The sequence below is a fragment of the Drosophila melanogaster genome, chromosome 3L, assembly GCF_000001215.4.
Source record: "Drosophila melanogaster chromosome 3L".
Classification (NCBI taxonomy): domain Eukaryota; kingdom Metazoa; phylum Arthropoda; class Insecta; order Diptera; family Drosophilidae; genus Drosophila; species Drosophila melanogaster.
In genome coordinates, this window is record NT_037436.4 from 11,755,691 (window position 1) to 11,774,559 (window position 18,869).

General features: G+C 42.6%; 3 protein-coding genes and 2 non-coding genes across 7 annotated transcripts in view; 1 reads left to right on the top strand and 4 right to left on the bottom strand.

Annotated features, from left to right (window-relative positions):
• loaf (lost and found) overlaps positions 1-10,492 on the bottom strand; it is a 32,594-nt gene extending 22,102 nt beyond the window's left edge. For 2 of the 3 annotated variants that reach the window (NM_001382185.1, NM_001104117.2), the window contains exons 1-2: positions 10,162-10,492; positions 3,936-4,420 (exon numbers count right to left, since the gene is read on the bottom strand). In NM_001382185.1, the coding sequence (NP_001368949.1) occupies positions 3,936-4,206 (271 nt within the window). In that variant the 5' untranslated portion in view covers positions 4,207-4,420; positions 10,162-10,492. Of the gene's footprint in view, positions 1-3,935; positions 4,421-9,915; positions 10,109-10,161 lie in introns of those variants that run through there. The other variant, NM_001104119.2, reaches the window with a different exon arrangement.
• Positions 10,493-11,608: 1,116 nt separating this feature from the next.
• On the bottom strand, positions 11,609-16,467 carry Muc68D (Mucin 68D). Its single transcript, NM_140247.3, has 2 exons — positions 16,442-16,467; positions 11,609-16,384 (listed from the first exon to the last, which is right to left on the bottom strand). The coding sequence occupies exons 1-2, from the start codon at positions 16,449-16,451 to the stop codon at positions 11,850-11,852; spliced, it is 4,545 nt and encodes a 1,514-aa protein (NP_648504.2). The 5' UTR covers positions 16,452-16,467; the 3' UTR covers positions 11,609-11,849.
• Positions 16,468-17,321: 854 nt separating this feature from the next.
• On the top strand, positions 17,322-17,411 carry mir-314 (mir-314 stem loop). Its single transcript, NR_048263.1, has one exon. It is a non-coding gene; the product is annotated as a mir-314 precursor RNA (primary transcript).
• A 629-nt stretch (positions 17,412-18,040) lies between these two features.
• Positions 18,041-18,188, bottom strand: mir-956 (mir-956 stem loop). Its single transcript, NR_048265.1, has one exon. It is a non-coding gene; the product is annotated as a mir-956 precursor RNA (primary transcript).
• A 181-nt stretch (positions 18,189-18,369) lies between these two features.
• Tim13 lies at positions 18,370-18,811 on the bottom strand. Its single transcript, NM_140248.2, has one exon. The coding sequence runs from the start codon at positions 18,720-18,722 to the stop codon at positions 18,444-18,446; it is 279 nt and encodes a 92-aa protein (NP_648505.1). The 5' UTR covers positions 18,723-18,811; the 3' UTR covers positions 18,370-18,443.
• Between the last annotated feature and the right edge of the window lie 58 nt (positions 18,812-18,869).

Here is an 18,869-nt window from a genome sequence, read left to right on the forward strand (position 1 = left end):
AGCTATTAAAGTAAGTCCGTAGATTTTAAATCTGGCATAAAGGGGGTTAAGCATTTAGGACGTTTAAGTCAAATAATGCCACTCACAATTAATCAAGATCTGCCAGACAATCATTTCCTCACTTAGGGAAGTTTTTTAGACAGTGAAAGGAAAGCGCCGCCAGATGATTGCTGCGGCTTGTTACAAATCTCATTTCGTATGCGCAAGGATTTGGGGAAAATTAAAATTTATTGCCCATGGAAAGTCCTTGCTCCTTGCCCCTTTTATCCCCTCAACCGCCCCCCCATATCCCTTAGCCCTTTTGCCTTTGTGAATTCAAGCACCGACGTGGGAAGACCGCATTGGACTCCTTCTTCTCGGTCGAAACTCATTTTGGAATATTTGTATGTAGGCGACGGGTTGGAGCGTTCATGCCGCAGTGGACCAGTTGGTCCCACTGCCATTCCCACTCCCATTAGAAAGCTCCTGCTCCCAAGCCTCAAGTCCAAATCCGTTCATTCATATTTATGCCACACAAAGAGCAAAAGTTTTATGCCACTTCTTCGTCCTGCTCGCCGTCGACAGTTGTTTTTCTCACAAATTTATTGGCAGTTGGCCATCAGCTACTGTTTGAGTTGGATTCGGGGGAACATTTTGTGGAGCTGGGATTGGATCACGGGCAACGTGACATATTTTCAAAATTGTATAATGTTCGCATTATTGCAAGAATCGCACAATTGGATACGAGAAATGATGAGGGATTCGGCATGATGAACAAAAACGCATGACAGTATCCCTTGTCAAAATCTATACGTATTTCAGCCATTTTTAACATTAAAGAAAAGAAAATTCTTGGTGGAGTACAACCAGACATTTTGTTTTATAAACCATGCTATTATTTAACAACATTTACAATATTTGTATAGAAATGAGCTTGAATAAGTTTATTTCAGCTAACCAATTAGTAAATGAATTTAATTAAAGTGCTCACAAAATGTATTAAATAGCAGAACACTATGATTTTCCTACGCATCAAGCCCGATCAATGAACGCATGCCCAATTTGACTAAATTGAGAGCAATCCAATTATCAAAAGTGATATACTTGTAACTACATATATGGTGATATAATTACGTGCAAATATTACGCACATAATTGCAAATGGAGGCCAGAGTTCCGGTTCGTTGACAGTTGCAAAGTTTTTGGTAGATACACCATGAAGAGCTCACACAATGTAATTATGCAAACCACTTGGAAATGCCTGTGAAAACCCCCCTGCAAAAAAAAAAACATCCTTTATACACATTTATCTATATGTATATATGTGTGTAGGCAAATATCTATATGCCTGAGTACACATTTACTTGCGAAAGTAAGCGTTTGCAAGTGTTTTGCCAGAATGGAATTTGAGTGAGAGCCAAACAAGTTTGTCCCCCAACTGACTATCCTGCCCGTGCGACTCATTATAAGTTACGCTAATCAAGTTGAACGTGCGACCGCATTCAGTGGTAAGTTAAGGGGGAGAAAGGGTGGACGTGGGGATAAGGGGGAGGCTGAAGGATGTGGGAGTAGCTGGGCGTGGCCACCAACCGGATGCCTGGCAGACGACACCAAAGTGGCTGCTTCGAGAGCCGAAGAAAGGAAATGACAATTCAAATTAAAGACACCAGACCAGGATGCTTTATTTTTTTGTATTTTGGGCGAGAATGGAAAGATGCTAAAATCCAGCAGTAGTAGAATGGGGCTAAATGGAAATATGGGCTGGCAGGGCATAGCCACGCCCACCACTCGCATTGCCACTTAACATGAAATTAATTATGAAACTTTTGTGCAAAATTTTGTTGAACGAGTTGAAAAGTCTTCAATGCTGCTGCTCGACAGCGTAATAAGTAGGGGGCTAAAAGGAGTTGGCAGCCAGCTGGAGGGAGCGAGGGAATCAGGCAGTAAGTATGTGGCCGGTAAAAAAGTTAACGGCGATGAGCATGGGAAATTAAGTACACGCCACGTGGGCCACAAGTCTGCTGGGGACAGCGAAGGGATGCCTGTGGGAGGCGGCACTTGCGGTTCGCGTTTGTGTCTGCGTTTGAGTTTCACTTGGAGTCGGGGTGTGTGACCACAGCAAATAAGGAGCAGCAGGCGCAGGATCTGGAGGGAAACAAGAAGCAGGACGAGGAGCAGGAACTGAAGCAACAGCGAGTGCAGCTAAGCGTCGCCCGGAAATGAGCAGGAAAAACGAACTAGGAGCGTTGCACAGTGGCACGCGGTGTAAAGTTTGATGGGGCCACTAAACAGGTTATTAAATAAAATATTCTAGGCTTGCATTCCTTTCTAAGCTTCTTTTTAAAAATAAAGTAATCTTTCTAGCATTTTAAGTAAATACTATATATTTCTACCTCGTCCATGATTATGATCCCCAAGCTAGAGTTTGTTGAATGTGCAGACAAGCAAATGCTAGTTAGCATCGACACTTGTCACCCTATATATTCCTGCGAAGGCTGCAATTAGGCTGCGTTGCAATCGCGTAGGGGAAAGTGCGGGGAAATGCTGTGCAAGTGGCAGCAGCCGCGTCAGCAGCAAACCGGAAACGGGCCCAAATAAGTATGCAACGAACTTTTTCAGCGCCCTCGACTGGCAAACTTTTGCAGCAACTACGACTGCGACTCCGCGTAGCGCAAAAAGATGGAGGCGGCGCCCCCAATTGCTGGCATGTAAGTTGTTTTACTTCAAATTTTAATTATTATTTAATGCTAAAATACGGAAATAATTTGAGCCAACAACGTTAGTCGCCGCAACGCAAACTGGCGTAGGAGGTAAGAGGCACATGGAGTCGCTTCGCCCGAGTAATTCCATTTCATGGGTCGGCAATCGCGGTCACCATTCTCTGTTTAGCCGTATCGGGGAAACCATATATACACCGTAGCCAGGCTTGTTAGGCACAAATTACTTTCCTGACGAGACGGACAATATTTTATAACTTTCAGCTCATTATGTTTGATGGAAATAGAAATAGAATAGCTAATGACGCAAACAACTTGTGTTGGTTTGAAATCTAAGAAGTAGCTATTTGTATCTGTGTAATTTCTCAATTTCTAATTTAGTTGCAGATCAAATTTTACCAAGCAAAAATTCTTTATACAATTCAAGATGCACATAAAAACGATTGGCCCAAATATGTATGTGCCTTCGCACGTGCTTTTGTACACATGTAAACACTTCAGTGTTTCACGTTGACATTGCATCGTAAAAATGTGTATTTATTTTCTGTTTATTTGCCGCATAAACAATATATGCGGAAAGTGAATGAATTACCACAATAGCCGTGCCACACAATGTTATCGCACCCCCACATATATGAATTTATATACATTTGCGTGAGTGCGTGGTTTTTATATGTTTATAGTTCGAGGATTTACATTTCTTTTCGGATTTTTTCTTCCGTTCGGCAACATTTAAATGCACTTTTATTACATTTGCTCAAACAAATTTTTATTGTCGAGCAAAGGAAATCGCACAAAAACATAAAACTAAGCTGTTCACAGATTTCATTGTACAAGACGAGCAAAGTTTATGGACGGTGGATAATGTTCTCTTTGTACATATGCTCTCATAAAGTTCGGAAATGCCAATGCCAGGATATATATTTTTTTGTATTTGAATAGGACATATTGGTGATAAACAAAAAAGAAAACATGGAAAACACTTGGAACTTGTTAAGGATATTAATATATGATAGCTTAAGAAATAGTACAAGATAAACCATTTAACAAGTTAGAGAGATAAAGAGTGTTACAATTTTGTATCTACTTTGTGGAAAAATTATATAATGAAGTTGTTTTGAAAGCTTAATTTTTGGACTATCTCATATCAAATATCCTGTGCATATTTTTCAAAACAGGTTAGCAATTAAGAAACCATAAATCTATTGTCTCATAAATATTTGAAAACGGTGTACTCACAGTGTTTACTCTTCTCGGCGGCCACCTGGCTGCCTGGTGTCTGGGCGAGAATGGCGAGGAGTCCGATGAGGATTAGCAGCCATTGGGGAATGCCCGACCCCGAACTTTGCCTTTGGGTTAGGGTCCCTGACCGCCGCAACGGCTCATCATCATCTGCCGCTCGCGTGGGTATGCGGGCGCGTTTGGAGCAGGAGGGGGAGGAAGTGGGCAAGGACATGGGGCCGTGGTCGTTGGGTGGACCCGGCCCACAGGATGTGGGCATCAACAGCATCGCCGAAGCTTCGGTGGCTCAATTTTCGTGGCTTTCGCTACTGCTGCCGTCGGGGTGCCTAAAAAGTTGGCTTCGCTTTTGTTCGCTCGCGATGATTTCTTGTCGCGTTTGTCATTCTCCGGCAATTAGAAGCTTTCATTTATGAATTTTCCTTCACCCGAATGTGTCGCCTCATCGGAGATTAACGGGTTTCGGCCAGTGTTCCAATTTCACTCTGCAAACAAAAAGTGCATTTGGTAAGAAAAAAATGTGTGTGTATTTGGTGTCTAACAAAATTGCCAAAGCAATTGGCAACAGCTTGCGGCCAACGAATGATATTGGATAATGGTCGTGGAAATTAATTTTCCACTGCTTTGATACTTTCATTTAAGGAAGCCAAAGAAAAACATGCTGCCTTAAATATGTATATATCCAAACTATATTCTTTTCTTGAGCATAAACAATGATTTTGAAGTAAGAGATCTTATAATCTGATTATATTTACATTCCCTCTTTCATCTTAATCCCCCATCGCAGTGCCCACTGGATTGGGTCAATATTTGGAAGCGTTAAGACATCTCATAAATCGAGGCATTCAATGCATAAATTTTGCCACTGGGAGTGCAGAAGCAGTGGCCTGCACTAAAAAGTGCATGTAAAGTGAAATATTACGCATACGCAGCGTGGATGGGTTTATCATGGCAGCGCAGGCCATGAATACATTGTCGACCCATGCAGATGCCACCCACATGCAAAAGAAAAAAAATAAAAGACGTATGGGCTGGTGTTAAAATGTAATAAGGAGCTGGCGTTGATTCCCCAGTACTGCCCAGCTGCTCCACTTTGTTCCTTATCCGCTGGGGAATGGAAAACGGCAAAACGCCATGGGGATTCGCTTGCAAGTTTATCACACTTAGAAATCGTCGCCAGCTGCTCCACATAAAGCGAAATAATAATGAGAAATCAGAGGCAGACTGCAAAAAAAAAAGAAAGAAAATGCAACACTGGGACACATCCATGCACTCCACTAACACTCTTATACTTTCATATTGGAATGAAACTGGGATCCGCACTCAAATCGGAGGACTTGGCCAGTGACCGTGTCACACACATTCTGGCGTGCCTGACATCCAGCCAACGCTCCAATTTCGTGTTTAATTAAATCTGATTATAGCTTTTCACTTTGTCCTCCTTTGTGAGGCACTTTTTTCTGTGCCTGGCATCTCCCCACGGGTGGCTTTGTGTACAGCCAGGTCCCATGATGAATTTAATTTCTATAAATTCCAATGCTCAAGCATAACATCTTGATTTTGTGTTAGACGAATGGAACAGACATGGAAAAGTTTAATTTCAAAGTAAAGAGTCTAGTGCACAATATCTCTAGAAATTTACATGGAACATATTTTGTATGTGCCCCTTATATATTGTCAAATTCAACGTATAAGTTATAACTATATTTGAAAACAGCCAGAATGTAAAAGAAAACATATTAAACTGAGCGAAACAAAAAGTACTTTGCAAAACTTTCTGTGATACGATGTGTATCTAAACTTTTCACGAAACAGCAAACAATCGAAGACAAGCAACAAAATGTTGGGCAAGGAAAACTGCAATTAATAAAATACCCAAGCGAGGAAATCCAGCTATTCAGGAAAAATTCACACACACGTCAGTGACCTAATATTCACACTTGCACACAAATGTGTGCACATAAAAGGAGGTGTATACGAAATACAGGAACATGTATTTCCATGGCTGCTATTTTCCTTTTTTCTCTCATTTTTTTTTTTTGTTTGTGTTATTGTCCTGGCCGCCATGGCAACCAATTTTCTGGGCAGTTGAGAAAATCGCTTTCGAAAGGACATTAGAGGATACATTTTGCCAGTTAGCAACGACCAATTTTCGTGCGAAGCGAAATAAAAGTTTACGCTTTGATTGCCCTCTAATTTACAAATTCGGAAATCGGAAAATACAAATCAAAGCGAATAATTTTGACTTGGCCGAATGGAGTTTTTTCCAACGCTCCGTTGTTCCACAGTGAAATGGTGGAAAATGTGGGAGAGTGGGTGAGTGGCGGGAATGCGAAGCCGCATAAATTACCAGCACTAGCAATTCAACACAAAGAAGGCTGAAACGCAACAAAAGCCGCTTTGCCGGGCTCCGGCTCCCTGGAAACATGGCCAACAGTTCCAGGAGGAACAATAACAGTAACAACAGCTTAAACTATGACCAAAATGGCCAACACGACGTAACTGTGAAGAAAAATTAGGCGACATACAATTAATGGCCCTGTGGGGTTTCATCGTCAAATCGCTTTGGAGCCCACATTCGTGGGGATTTTTATTTTTCTACTTTCTGGATATACAATCTTTTGTTAGATTTTGATGCCCGAGTGCGTCCTACTATTTACCATATTCTATGGCGCCTTTCTAGAATGGCTAAACAAAAGGATTTGGAAGTAATGATAATATGAATGGAAGGTTTTCTAGGCCGAAGTTGGTGTTCGCTGTCAGATCCATTACTTTTTGGCCACACAAAAAGTCATTGTTAATGGCGATTTGTCATTAACTTTGATTGAGAAATTCGTGAACAAAGAAATGTTCGAGATTGAATTCTTTTAGATAGTAGCTTTCGAAGTAGAGTCCTTTGACAGCATTAGTCGTACTATTTGTAGATATAATTTTGTACTTATTCGTTATAGGAATCAACTTAATATTTAACCCATAGCATTCATTGCACGCTACATTTTACTAAGTTCCACAACTTCGTTCAGCGACTTTATAAATATTTGTGCACAATGCATGACATTAAATCCTGTTTGCTCCACACCTGAACCATTTTGGAGACAGCGCGGTAAAAGCACACAAAAAACGCTCACTTTGGCTTTCAGTAAATACGAAAAATACGGAAAACATTGGCAGTGAGGGCGTTAAGAGCGGTGGCAACAATGGTCGAAAGGGGGTGTTTCGAGGGGATACCCTTTGTTGTGTTGTCCTGGGGCTGAAATCGCGCGGGGAGCATTCGCCGACACCTCAGCAACACACACACACACCCGCACACACACAATGCAAATGTATTAACTGCAGGACGTTATAAACAAAAGAAATTACGTTATGGCGGCGAAGTGTTTTATGTTGGCAACACTTCGCCAACACCAGCCATCAAATGCGAACGGATTTCGCATTTTTCTCCACCCGCATACACAAAGAGAAAAGATTACCAAGTAACAAATTCATTTGTAAAAGCTAGAAAACATAAAAAGGACAACCTTTCTCAGCAAGGTTAGTAAAAGTATTACATTTTGTTCTTTTGTGCTCATAGCTTAAATTCAGAATTGATTTTTAAATCTATAACATTGCCTCACTATAAGCGTTTTTCTTGGTGAATGCATGTTTGCCAACCGCTTTTCACCCGCTGTCCGGCCGTCCGGCCGTCCGGTCGTCGCTGGCCTCCAGTGTCCGTCCGTGTCCGTCCGCATCCGCGTCCGTGTCCGTTAGTCTCCGTCCGCGTCTGACTCACGTCTGCAGGGGGCATGTCTATTTGTCTGCTGAAAACGGAACCGAGCTGCCAACAGCGACAGCAGCAACGAAAACAACAACAACAGCACCTCGAACAGAAACACGTCACTATGGGTAAGTGCAGTCGTGCTCCACGGCGTATGAGTAATTTCTGTGGCATGAAGCGGTCGTTTTTTTTCGAAGCAGCAAGGAGATGGCCGCATTGTTTTGGCCATCGCTTTCGCTTAGCTCTTTTGTGCGGAACATGCTTGCGTGTATTTTTGAAGTCATTTTCTGCTGCATTTAGTCCTTTTATGGGTTTTCCATGATGTGTCTACAGGATCATTTTACAATGGTTCCTTGCACTTAAATTCAACATTAAATGAAAATCAAACGGGTTCGCTACGCTACAACTTAAAGATATTCCGAATAAATTTTAATAATAAGTTTACTTTAAAATTAGTAATTTAAACAATTCGAAAAGACGCAACCACAACCTTTTTCCATTTTGAACTACACAAATAGCTTTTATGGTGTGTTAACAAAACCCTTCACTCTGCCACTCATGATGCCCATTTCCTTAAGCTGCGAAAGTGCCAAATCATGAGATTGCGCTGCCATGGCGATTGTGATGACAAACCGTGAATGTGGCGGACTGTGGTTAGAATGGAGCCTAGGACATGGCTTAGAGGACGGGTGTTGACAAGAAACCCTAACGAGTGACAGCTGAGACAATCCCAAGACGCAAAAAGCAGCCACAATGATGACAAGAGCAATCGGAAGCCGAAGTACGAAAAAATCAAAGCCCTCGATTTGCCTTTCGGCCAAATCCCAGCGACAGATTAATGGTGAGCACCCGCACCCGGGTCCGAAATCCATGACCAGAACCAGACAAGAAACCGCATTCGCAATCAAATTTATTTATTTATTTTTATGTTTAGCCGTTGGCAGTTTTCTCATTTGTGCCCAGCGCAGCACATAAGCTGACAGCCCCATCAACTTGTTTTCTCTATCGCGATGGTGGGGCGATGGGGGTATTCAGGGGCTGGTTCCAAAGGGTCGAGGTCAGGCTAATGATTAATACGCCTGGCTGGTCCAGGCACTTGGAGTGGCGTGTCCACCACAACAGCACAGTGGCGTTCTACCAATCTGGAGCACAATATAAAATCTTTAATTTAAGATATTCGTAATTTGCATTTATAATCCATTTGCATTTATAATATAAAAAAAAATATCTCTGCACTTAAACCAAATTAAGAAATAATAAAAATATCTACTTTTTTGTATATTTGCTTTCCACTACAGGTTCCATTTAGGGAATCCGGACTGTTTTTTGTATGGGCCCCTAAAACTGCGGCAGGGATTACGCTTTGCAGTGAGAACTACTGGGCTTTATGGAGTGCGGACAGAAATAAATCACCTGTCGGGGAGTCATGGCTAAGACCTGGTCGAACAAAAAATATAAATTAGAAAATCCAAAACGGAGGGGGGCGGTGGGGCAAGCAACAGAATAATCCTCCATTACCACACTTCCTGACCTGACCCTGGCATGTGCGAGTGTGTGTGTGTGTGTGTGTGCCTGTATGTTTGTATGTTCGATGGCACTACTTTCACACATTCGCCTGCTGTTATAGTATGTACTCCTGCACACGCACACATGTGCATATAAGCCAGGGATATGCGTGAAGGACCTTCGCCATCGACCACACCACAGCAGCGGGTGAGCGAGCGAGACAACAGCATTAACAGAAGTCCTTGTACGCTCACAGAGACAGCGAGTGAAAGAGACAGGGCAGGCTCTCGCAAAGAGAGCACAAGAATACTACTCGCTCGTAGTACTCGCAGTCGGGGGCGTAAAATGTGTAAAACTCAACTTGACGGCTCCGTTTTGCGGCTCTCTGATGAATGAGATTAACCGGCGAGCCAGAAACCACCCCATTTTTGGGCCTCGCGACAAATGAGTGCAAATGACCTCAACACAGGACGGGGAATACGGCAGCAGCAACCCTCGGTCCTGTTCTTATTCCCGTTACCGTTACCGTTCCCGCTTTTCTGCTCCTTTTAAAGCGGTGCCCATCCGCAATACTCGTTCTTTTTTGGCATTTTTACGACACTGTAACTGAATTTATTATGCACTTGGCTTGCGTTGTTTATTGATAATTCCATAAAATTCTAGGCAATCGCCTTTTGTTAAATCGCATGATATTTTCGCATACCATACAGAACTACTCACTCAATCAATTAATCACTTCAAATGCACAATTTAACCATTCACTGTTTTTTGTGAGATATATCGAGCGGACAATTTAGCTTTTTAGAATACAAATTTAATAATAAGTTTCATTTTCGATAGTACATTTTACACAATTGCGGGTGTTGCACAGCGCGACGAAAAGCTCCTCACTCAACGTTTCAACTGCGACTGTGACTCGTTTGTGTTTAATAGCGAATATTTTGGCATCTCGCCTTAAACTTTTACCTTCAAGCACTCGCCGCTAGCTTACAGCTACAGTTAACAGCTGTCAGCAAGTGGACAGCCCCGCTGTTAGGCTTATCGATTGCCAAGCCGTGTGCAAGTGAGACGGCAATGTAGCTCCACAGAGACTCAAAAAAAAGGGTGGTCAGCTTGGATTTTTGACTTTGCGAATGGAAATGTTAATTGTTCGCGTAATTAACACTGCGAAATCAGCGCATTAAATGCGGTTTTGAGTTTCGTTGTATTTGTTTATATTTTTATCGCACTGGCTAGGCACATCTTTTCCAATCGAAACATCGTGGTAACCGGAACGGAGCGAAGTTGACGGCGAACTGAAGCCGGCGCCTTTGGTGGTAGAAAAAACCTGCCACCTAAAATCAACCACCCCATTCGGTGCGCTCTCTTAGCACACATTGCGAAACTCCCCCTATTTGCTGTCACTCTCTCCCTTAGGCACAGTTCACTGTACTCAAATTTGGCGCCCTATCATGGAGAATTAGTTTTCCTAAATGCCAATCAGCTTAATTTTTAATATATTCATTTAATTTTAACAGGTATTAAGCAATACGTTTCTACAACATATTTTGTACTCAAACTTAGCGCTTGAACCAATTTAACGTATATTTTCATTCACTCGCAATTGAAAAATATAAAATATCAAAGTAAATGCAATTCTATCTTCCCCCAAGGTGTTGGCATAGTTTTTACCCTAAATGGATCATCTTACTCAGATTGACTACACTGGATGTAAGATTCCACAATTCCAACTCTGGCTAAAAAGCCACTGAAAAATGGTACGGTGGTGTTGTGAGCTCTTATCAGATGGCAAGTGTAACATGAGACTGGTGCGTCTGCTGTCTGGACTTGCCTTGGAATCAAATCGATTTCGAGGCCGCACCACCCCCAATTCTACTATCGATGAGTTGGCGCGCAAAAGGAGCCGTGTCCTGTAATTTGTCGCCGCACGACAGTGACGCAAAGTGCCTGTCAGTCTGCCACGGCCACCCACAGAAGGTTCCTCCCACCCTGATTCCTGGACAATTTAATTATACCCGAAGACGGAGCGCAGACGGAGTCGGCTTTAAGGTAATCGGAGGTGGAACGTTCCCTACTTTCCAACGCAGTCGAGCCTAAGCGCCTACGTCAGAAACATCAGAAACATCAGAGGCAGCAGAAGCACGCGTTTTATCTCGTAATTAAATTTAAATGGGATAACTTTGTGGCCGGGAGTCACTTCCGTAGCACAAAGAAATTAGCGACTGTCTGGCCTTTGCCACGCAAAAACACACCAGATAGCCAGCTTGAATTATAATGGACAGACGGCTTAGTTGATAATCGCATTTCATCGGGTAATACCAAGTAATAACCAAGCACTATAATCTTTTCTTACAACTGAAAAACAATGACGCGAGTTATTTAAGATTAAATAAGGAAAGAGGCTTTTGCAAATAGTTTACATGTACTTTATTCGTTTTGTATATCCCAGACAGATAGAGTTATTTATTGAACACTTCAACTGGCTAGGTCGTATTAGAGTCTGCTTGTAACTTTTGTGTCAGTAACCACTCTAAAATAGTATAATGCTAGTAATTCTACCCATCAACCCATTGTATACATACTTATATTCAAAACCCTTTCACCACATTTCTAAGCCTAGATTATGGATAATGCCTCTAATATGTAACGAGTGCTTAGGTCACCTTAGCCAGCCGCTGGTCAATGCATTTCTGGCTGCGAAGGTCGAACCAATTTCCCGGACTGCAGTAATGCAAAACCGCTTTTCCCTTCAAGCAAACATAATACTTGTTATGCTGCTTGACGTCTCCAAATCGTGTATCCTCTTTCACTTTGGTGCAATCGGGTACTCCCTCCGCCAGTAATGCTCCGTGTGCATCAGCCTGAGATTCCTCCAAGGAGCACTGTACCAAGATTGGGTAGTTACAAAAGTTGGATTTTATGTCAAAATGTAGGCCCTGGGGACACTGTCGAGGTATAGCCCGTCCATTGGCACAAACATAAAACCTGCTGCACGACTTTGGATCTCTAACATAGGCACCATTTCGCAAGGACTTACAGTCAGGAGTCGATTCGGTGTCCGAGGGTTTTTTCGTTACATTTTCTGGGGCCTCATCGAGTGGGCAATCCACTAGACTGGGAAAATTACAGACCTTCCTCTTAATGTCGAAGTGCAGATTTCTGGGACAGTGGCCGGCAATTGCTTTGCCATTTAGACACACATAATATTTATTGCACGACTGGAAGTCCCGAAGAAAGATTCCATTCGGCATGTTGCTGCAGTCAGTTCGATCTTCTTGATGACCAGGTGTCGTTCCAGTTGGTGATTTTAAAGTTGAGGTTTCAGCTTTATTTCCCTCGGTTGTATATTTTGGAGTCGGATGGGCGGTATAAGAACTTGTGGTACTCTTTTTTGGTGCATTGGGCGTACATGGTGTCGCGCCTTCAGGAGGAGATTCTGATGAACTGTTTCCGGAATCGCCAGGATTTTCCGGGGCACTTGGCGAGGGCTCTTGGCTTGCGGGATTATCGGTCGTATACGGAGCTCCAGTAGTGGAAGTGATTCCGCTTTCAGACCCACTGTTTCCGGAGTCGTCATCATTTCCTGGGGTACTTGACGAAGATTCTGGGTCAGAGGGATTATCGGTGGTACATGGAGATCCACTTGTGGAGGAGTTTCCATTCTCAGACCCACTGTTTCCGGAGTCGTCATCATTTCCTGGGGTACTTGACGAAGATTCTGGGTCAGAGGGATTATCGGTGGTACATGGAGATCCACTTGTGGAGGAGTTTCCATTCTCAGACCCACTGTTTCCGGAGTCGTCATCATTTCCTGGGGTACTAGGCGAAGGTTCTAAACTTGACGGATTATCGGTGGTACATGGAGTTCCTTGCGTTGAACTATTTGGTAAAGACTCTGTTGGCGATGGCTCCTGTGTCACTTCTGTAGATGATTCGGTAGACAAAGGACCTTCAGTGCTAGAGCTACTTTCTTGGGTCGTACTATCTTGTGAAGATTCTGTAGAAGAAGACTCATTAGAAGCTTCTGTAGACGATTCAGTAGACAAAGGACCTTCAGTGCTAGAGCTACTCTCTTGGGTCGTACTATCTTGTGAAGATTCTGTAGAAGAAGACTCATTAGCTTCTGTAGATGGCTCAGTAGACAAAGGGCTTTCCGTGCTTGAGCTACTTTCTTGGGTCGTACTATCTTGAGAAGATTCTGTAGAAGAAGACTCATTAGAACCTTCTGTAGACGATTCAGTAGACAAAGGACCTTCAGTGCTAGAGCTACTCTCTTGGGTCGTACTATCTTGTGAAGATTCTGTAGAAGAAGACTCATTAGCTTCTGTGGATGATTCAGTAGACAAGGGACCTTCAGTGCTAGAGCTACTTTCTTGGGTCGTACTATCTTGTGAAGATTCTGTAGAAGAAGACTCATTAGCTTCGGTAGATGGCTCAGTAGACAAAGGGCTTTCCGTGCTTGAGCTACTTTCTTGGGTCGTACTATCTTGAGAAGATTCTGTAGAAGAAGACTCATTAGAACCTTCTGTAGACGATTCAGTAGACAAAGGACCTTCAGTGCTAGAGCTACTCTCTTGGGTCGTACTATCTTGTGAAGATTCCGTCGAAGAAGACTCATAAGTAGCTTCTGTAGACGATTCAGTAGACAAAGGATCTTCAGTGCTAGAGCTACTTTCTTGGGTCGTACTATCTTGTGAAGATTCTGTAGAAGAAGACTCATTAGCTTCGGTAGACGATTCAGTAGACAAAGGACCTTCAGAGCTAGAGCTACTTTCTTGGGTCGTACTATCTTGTGAAGATTCTGTAGAAGAAGACTCATTAGCTTCGGTAGATGGCTCAGTAGACAAAGGACCTTCAGTGCTAGAGCTACTTTCTTGGGTCGTACTATCTTGTGAAGATTCTGTAGAAGAAGACTCATTAGCTTCGGTAGATGGCTCAGTAGACAAAGGGCTTTCCGTGCTTGAGCTACTTTCTTGGGTCGTACTATCTTGTGAAGATTCTGTAGAAGAAGACTCATTAGCTTCGGTAGACGATTCAGTAGACAAAGGACCTTCAGAGCTAGAGCTACTTTCTTGGGTCGTACTATCTTGTGAAGATTCTGTAGAAGAAGACTCATTAGCTTCGGTAGATGGCTCAGTAGACAAAGGACCTTCAGTGCTAGAGCTACTTTCTTGGGTCGTACTATCTTGTGAAGATTCTGTAGAAGAAGACTCATTAGCTTCGGTAGAAGGCTCAGTAGACAAAGGGCTTTCCGTGCTTGAGCTACTTTTTTGGGTCGTACTATCTTGAGAAGATTCTGTAGAAGAAGACTCATTAGAACCTTCTGTAGACGATTCAGTAGACAAAGGACCTTCAGTGCTAGAGCTACTCTCTTGGGTCGTACTATCTTGTGAAGATTCCGTCGAAGAAGACTCATTAGTAGCTTCTGTAGACGATTCAGTAGACAAAGGATCTTCAGTGCTAGAGCTACTTTCTTGGGTCGTACTATCTTGTGAAGATTCTGTAGAAGAAGACTCATTAGCTTCGGTAGATGGCTCAGTAGACAAAGGGCTTTCCGTGCTTGAGCTACTTTCTTGGGTCGTACTATCTTGTGAAGATTCCGTCGAAGAAGATTCATTAGTAGCTTCTGTAGACGATTCAGTAGACAAAGGACCTTCAGAGCTAGAGCTACTTTCTTGGGTCGTACTATCTTGTGAAGATTCTGTAGAAGAAGACTCATTAGTAGCTTCTGTAGACGATTCAGTAGACAAAGGACCTTCAGTGCTAGAGCTACTTTCTTGGGTCGTACTATCTTGTGAAGATTCTGTAGAAGAAGACTCATTAGTAGCTTCTGTAGACGATTCAGTAGACAAAGGACCTTCAGTGCTAGAGCTACTTTCTTGGGTCGTACTATCTTGTGAAGATTCTGTAGAAGAAGACTCATTAGTAGCTTCTGTAGAAGATTCAGTAGACAAAGGACCTTCAGTGCTAGAGCTACTTTCTTGGGTCGTACTATCTTGAGACGATTCTGTCGACGAAGACTGATCTGTTACTGCTGTTGATGATTCAGTAGACAAGGGACCTTCAGTGCTTGAGCTACTTTCTTGGGTCGTACTATCTGGTTGAGATTCTGTTGAAGAAGATTCATCTGTCGCATCTGTAGTTGATTCTGTTTGGAAAGAAGTTTCAGTGCTTGAGCTACTATCCTGAGTCGAACTATTTGGTAAAGATTCTGAGGATGATGACTCATTTGTCGCTTCTGTAGATAATTCAAAAGAAACAGGGCTTTCTGAGCTTGAGCTACTTTCTTGGGTACTATCTGGTAGGGATTCTGTTGACGAAGAATCATCTGTCGCTCCTGTAGATGGTTCGTTGGACACAGGACTTTCCGAGCTTGAGCTACTTTCTTGAATCAAACTATATAAAGCTTCTATTAACAAGGACTCAACTTTTGATCCTATCGAAGAATCTGTGGAAATGTGACTTTCCCAACTACCTTCCGTCGAACTTGAAATAATGGTTGTTGATGATTCCGTAGGCACGATACTTTCAGAGCTTAATATTATATCATCTAAGGATGCTTCTGTAGACAGAGAAATATCTGTGCTTGAACGACTTCCTTGTGTTGTACTTTCTTGTATAGATTCAGCCGATGAAGCATCTTCCGGCACTTGTGTGGAGGATACCTGTGTCGAACTATATGTTGCATCTTCAGTTGGGGATGAATCCGAAGAGCTGGATATAATATCCTTCTTATCCTTATCAGCCAGATTATCCTGCGACAAAGGTTCAATTCCAACGGCACTGTTTATAAATTGGAAATGGGCAATTGGGTTGGGTTTCAAGGGCGAAGGTGTCGTCTCATGAGAGTTGCCCCACAAACTGGCGAAGAAATTGAAGTTTCCGAAAATGTTGAATATAAGGGGTCTGTCCACGCTGATGTTTTGCTTGATGGTTACTTCCTTCTTATGATCATTTGATTTTTTTATTGATTGTGTTGCATTGTTCATAATCACACATCCCTGCGATTGAGCATCGAACAAATATCCATTCTTGCAGGTATTTTTTATAGGGCCAATAAAACCAAGGCAGAGGTAATACGATTGGGGATCTTCGGAGTCGACTGCTCTGGATCCAAACGATTGCCCCGCACAGAAGTCCTTTCCCAGGGCCTTGGGAAGGATCCAAAGAAAAGCCCATAGGACTCTTACTGCGAAATAATACTGATTAAATATCCGTTAGACTTCTAAATTTTACAATAACGTACCGACTAGCATTTTAAAAGCACATTGAAGAAAATGCAACGGAGTAGAAGAATTTCTTCGTTTTTATACTTTAAAGTTCCGCCCAAAAAAACAAGAAAACAATCTCAAGTGGTATGTGTAGGTAAAATGTTAAGTACAAGTATTTTAAATAAATTAAACAGAATGGTTCTCGGTTGCTACAGATGTTCCGTAATGGAGTCGCATATACATACATAGCTCTTAAGAACCAGTAAACAACATTATTGTTTTCGAGAAAACTTACTGATTCACCATTATTATTTTTAGTTAAATTTGGATTTGATACTTATACTTAAGACAAACAGTTGCAGATACTATCTTGTTAAATTCTTTATCACATGCATACCTATCATGTTACAAAGCTTAGTAAGGAAATTTCATAGAATAACAAAGATCATGATTAGCGATTATATTGTCTTCTGAATGTTCTCCTAATCTGGACGCGTAATGGGGCTGTCAGCAAGCCATTATCTCGGCCCACCTTGCGTGGCCGCCAATGGCGACCGTTGGAGGCCTGCGGACGATAGTGTAACGGCTGCCACAGCCCGCATGGTGCGCCCCTTTGCGCCACTTTTGGGGCGAAACCTCCTACAACCCACACCCACCGCCACCCAACGTCCCTCGGCGGGCTAAACATTTCCGATTAGTTGTACAGATAAGAGGGCCGTCTCAGCACTTATCGCAATGATTATTATTCTTGCAATGATTACTCAAAACCTCGGGCACTTGCTGTTGGTGTTGTTGTTGCCATTTGGGAAGGGGCGGGACAGGTGGGCGTAGTAACTATTTTTAGAATGATAGAAAGCTCGGAGCGGCAAGCTCCGAACTCCGCACCATATAGCAGTGTTTTGGCCCGCACTCTTATCGTAACTTGTGTGGCTTCGAACTTACCTAGTTGAGGAAAACTCCCATGTCGGATTTTGTTACCTCTGGTATTCGAGCCAATAAGTTCGGCCACGAATTCGCATTTTATCTTTTGCATTTTTATTATTTTCGATTTTTTGGTTTTTTTTTTTTTAATAATTTGTAAATCACCTGCAGCGTATCATTTTTTTTGGCCAGTGCACGGGGTCACCTGCACCCACTAAATTTGCCATAATGTTCAATGTCCGTACGTTCGCTAGCACCGATATCAGTGGATTTTCTGCTTGGTTCTTGGCGAGGTTTACCACTTGGCCCCACCAACAAAATTTAATGCAGTCAGTTTAATTTTGATTTAAGTGGCTCTAAATCGGTTTGCCTATCAGGAAGTTGTGCTTGTTGTTCCAGACCTGCGATCTCCGGGAAATAAATTCGTTGTCATGCGTATATGATTAAGGTAATTATGGCTTTTTTCGAAACACATAATACAAAACGAATTTTGTTCTAAAATTCGTAATAATATCCCTTCCTTGAAAATCAATTCCTCAAGAGCATTTTACGAAAATAAGAATGCCTGGCTTATGTATATTGGTCTCAAATAACCTTAACATGCATTTGTTACATATATTCTGGTCAAATCGCCAATGTCCAAATGGCAATGTAAGAAAAAACCCAACGGAGTTAGTTGGCAAGAAAATCGGGATGAATTTGCATATTGTTGAAAATGCTGCAATGGATTAGAGTGGTCTCGAAACTACACATTTCAGTGCTGGGTTAACCGGCGTCTCCGGGCAAACTGCATTTGGGCCAGTGAGCCGAGCACTTGCTCATCCGTTAGCTAACGAGACCATTCCAAACACGATAACGATCAGGAAAAGTGCTCATATCAAGCTGGAAGCTATCGGCTTAGACCCATAGACAGCACCCTCAATCCCCGGGAGGGTCTTCACTTGCAATTGCATTCCCTATAATCAGCCGGCTATCACCTCTGCTGCGATAAGCGTGCAGTTAAGGGCTGGACTGTCAGTAGATTAAAAAGCGACTCGAGATTGGATCACAAACAAAATAAATTCGATTTTAATTGCAAGATGAGTGCAATCTAGCTGCTAATCCTAGCTGCTAGTCCTAGCTGGTCATCTCCAACGATTCCATGGTCCTGTACTGTTCACGCTGCAGACGATTGCCATAGGTGCGCGACACCAGATTCCAGGCGTCCATGAAGCGATCCATGCACTGCGAAATGCAACGCTGCTCGGTGGAGTCCAGTGATTTTCCCGGCTTCTGGATGCACTTCTTGAAGCACTTCTCCGTCATCTTCGAGAGCATCTCCTGGGCATTGGCCAATGCGATCTGTTGTTTCACCTGGTTCATCAGCTCACCCTTCTCCATGTTGGCAGCCGCCATTTCGGTGTTTGCTCGTTAAACAATTTAAATTTATAATATCACAAAATTTGAACGCTTTAAGCAAAACTCAGACAGAAGGAACACAGCTGACTGTTTCTCAAATATTACAAACGTTTCAACAAAAATAATACTTCTAAGGCAATGTAG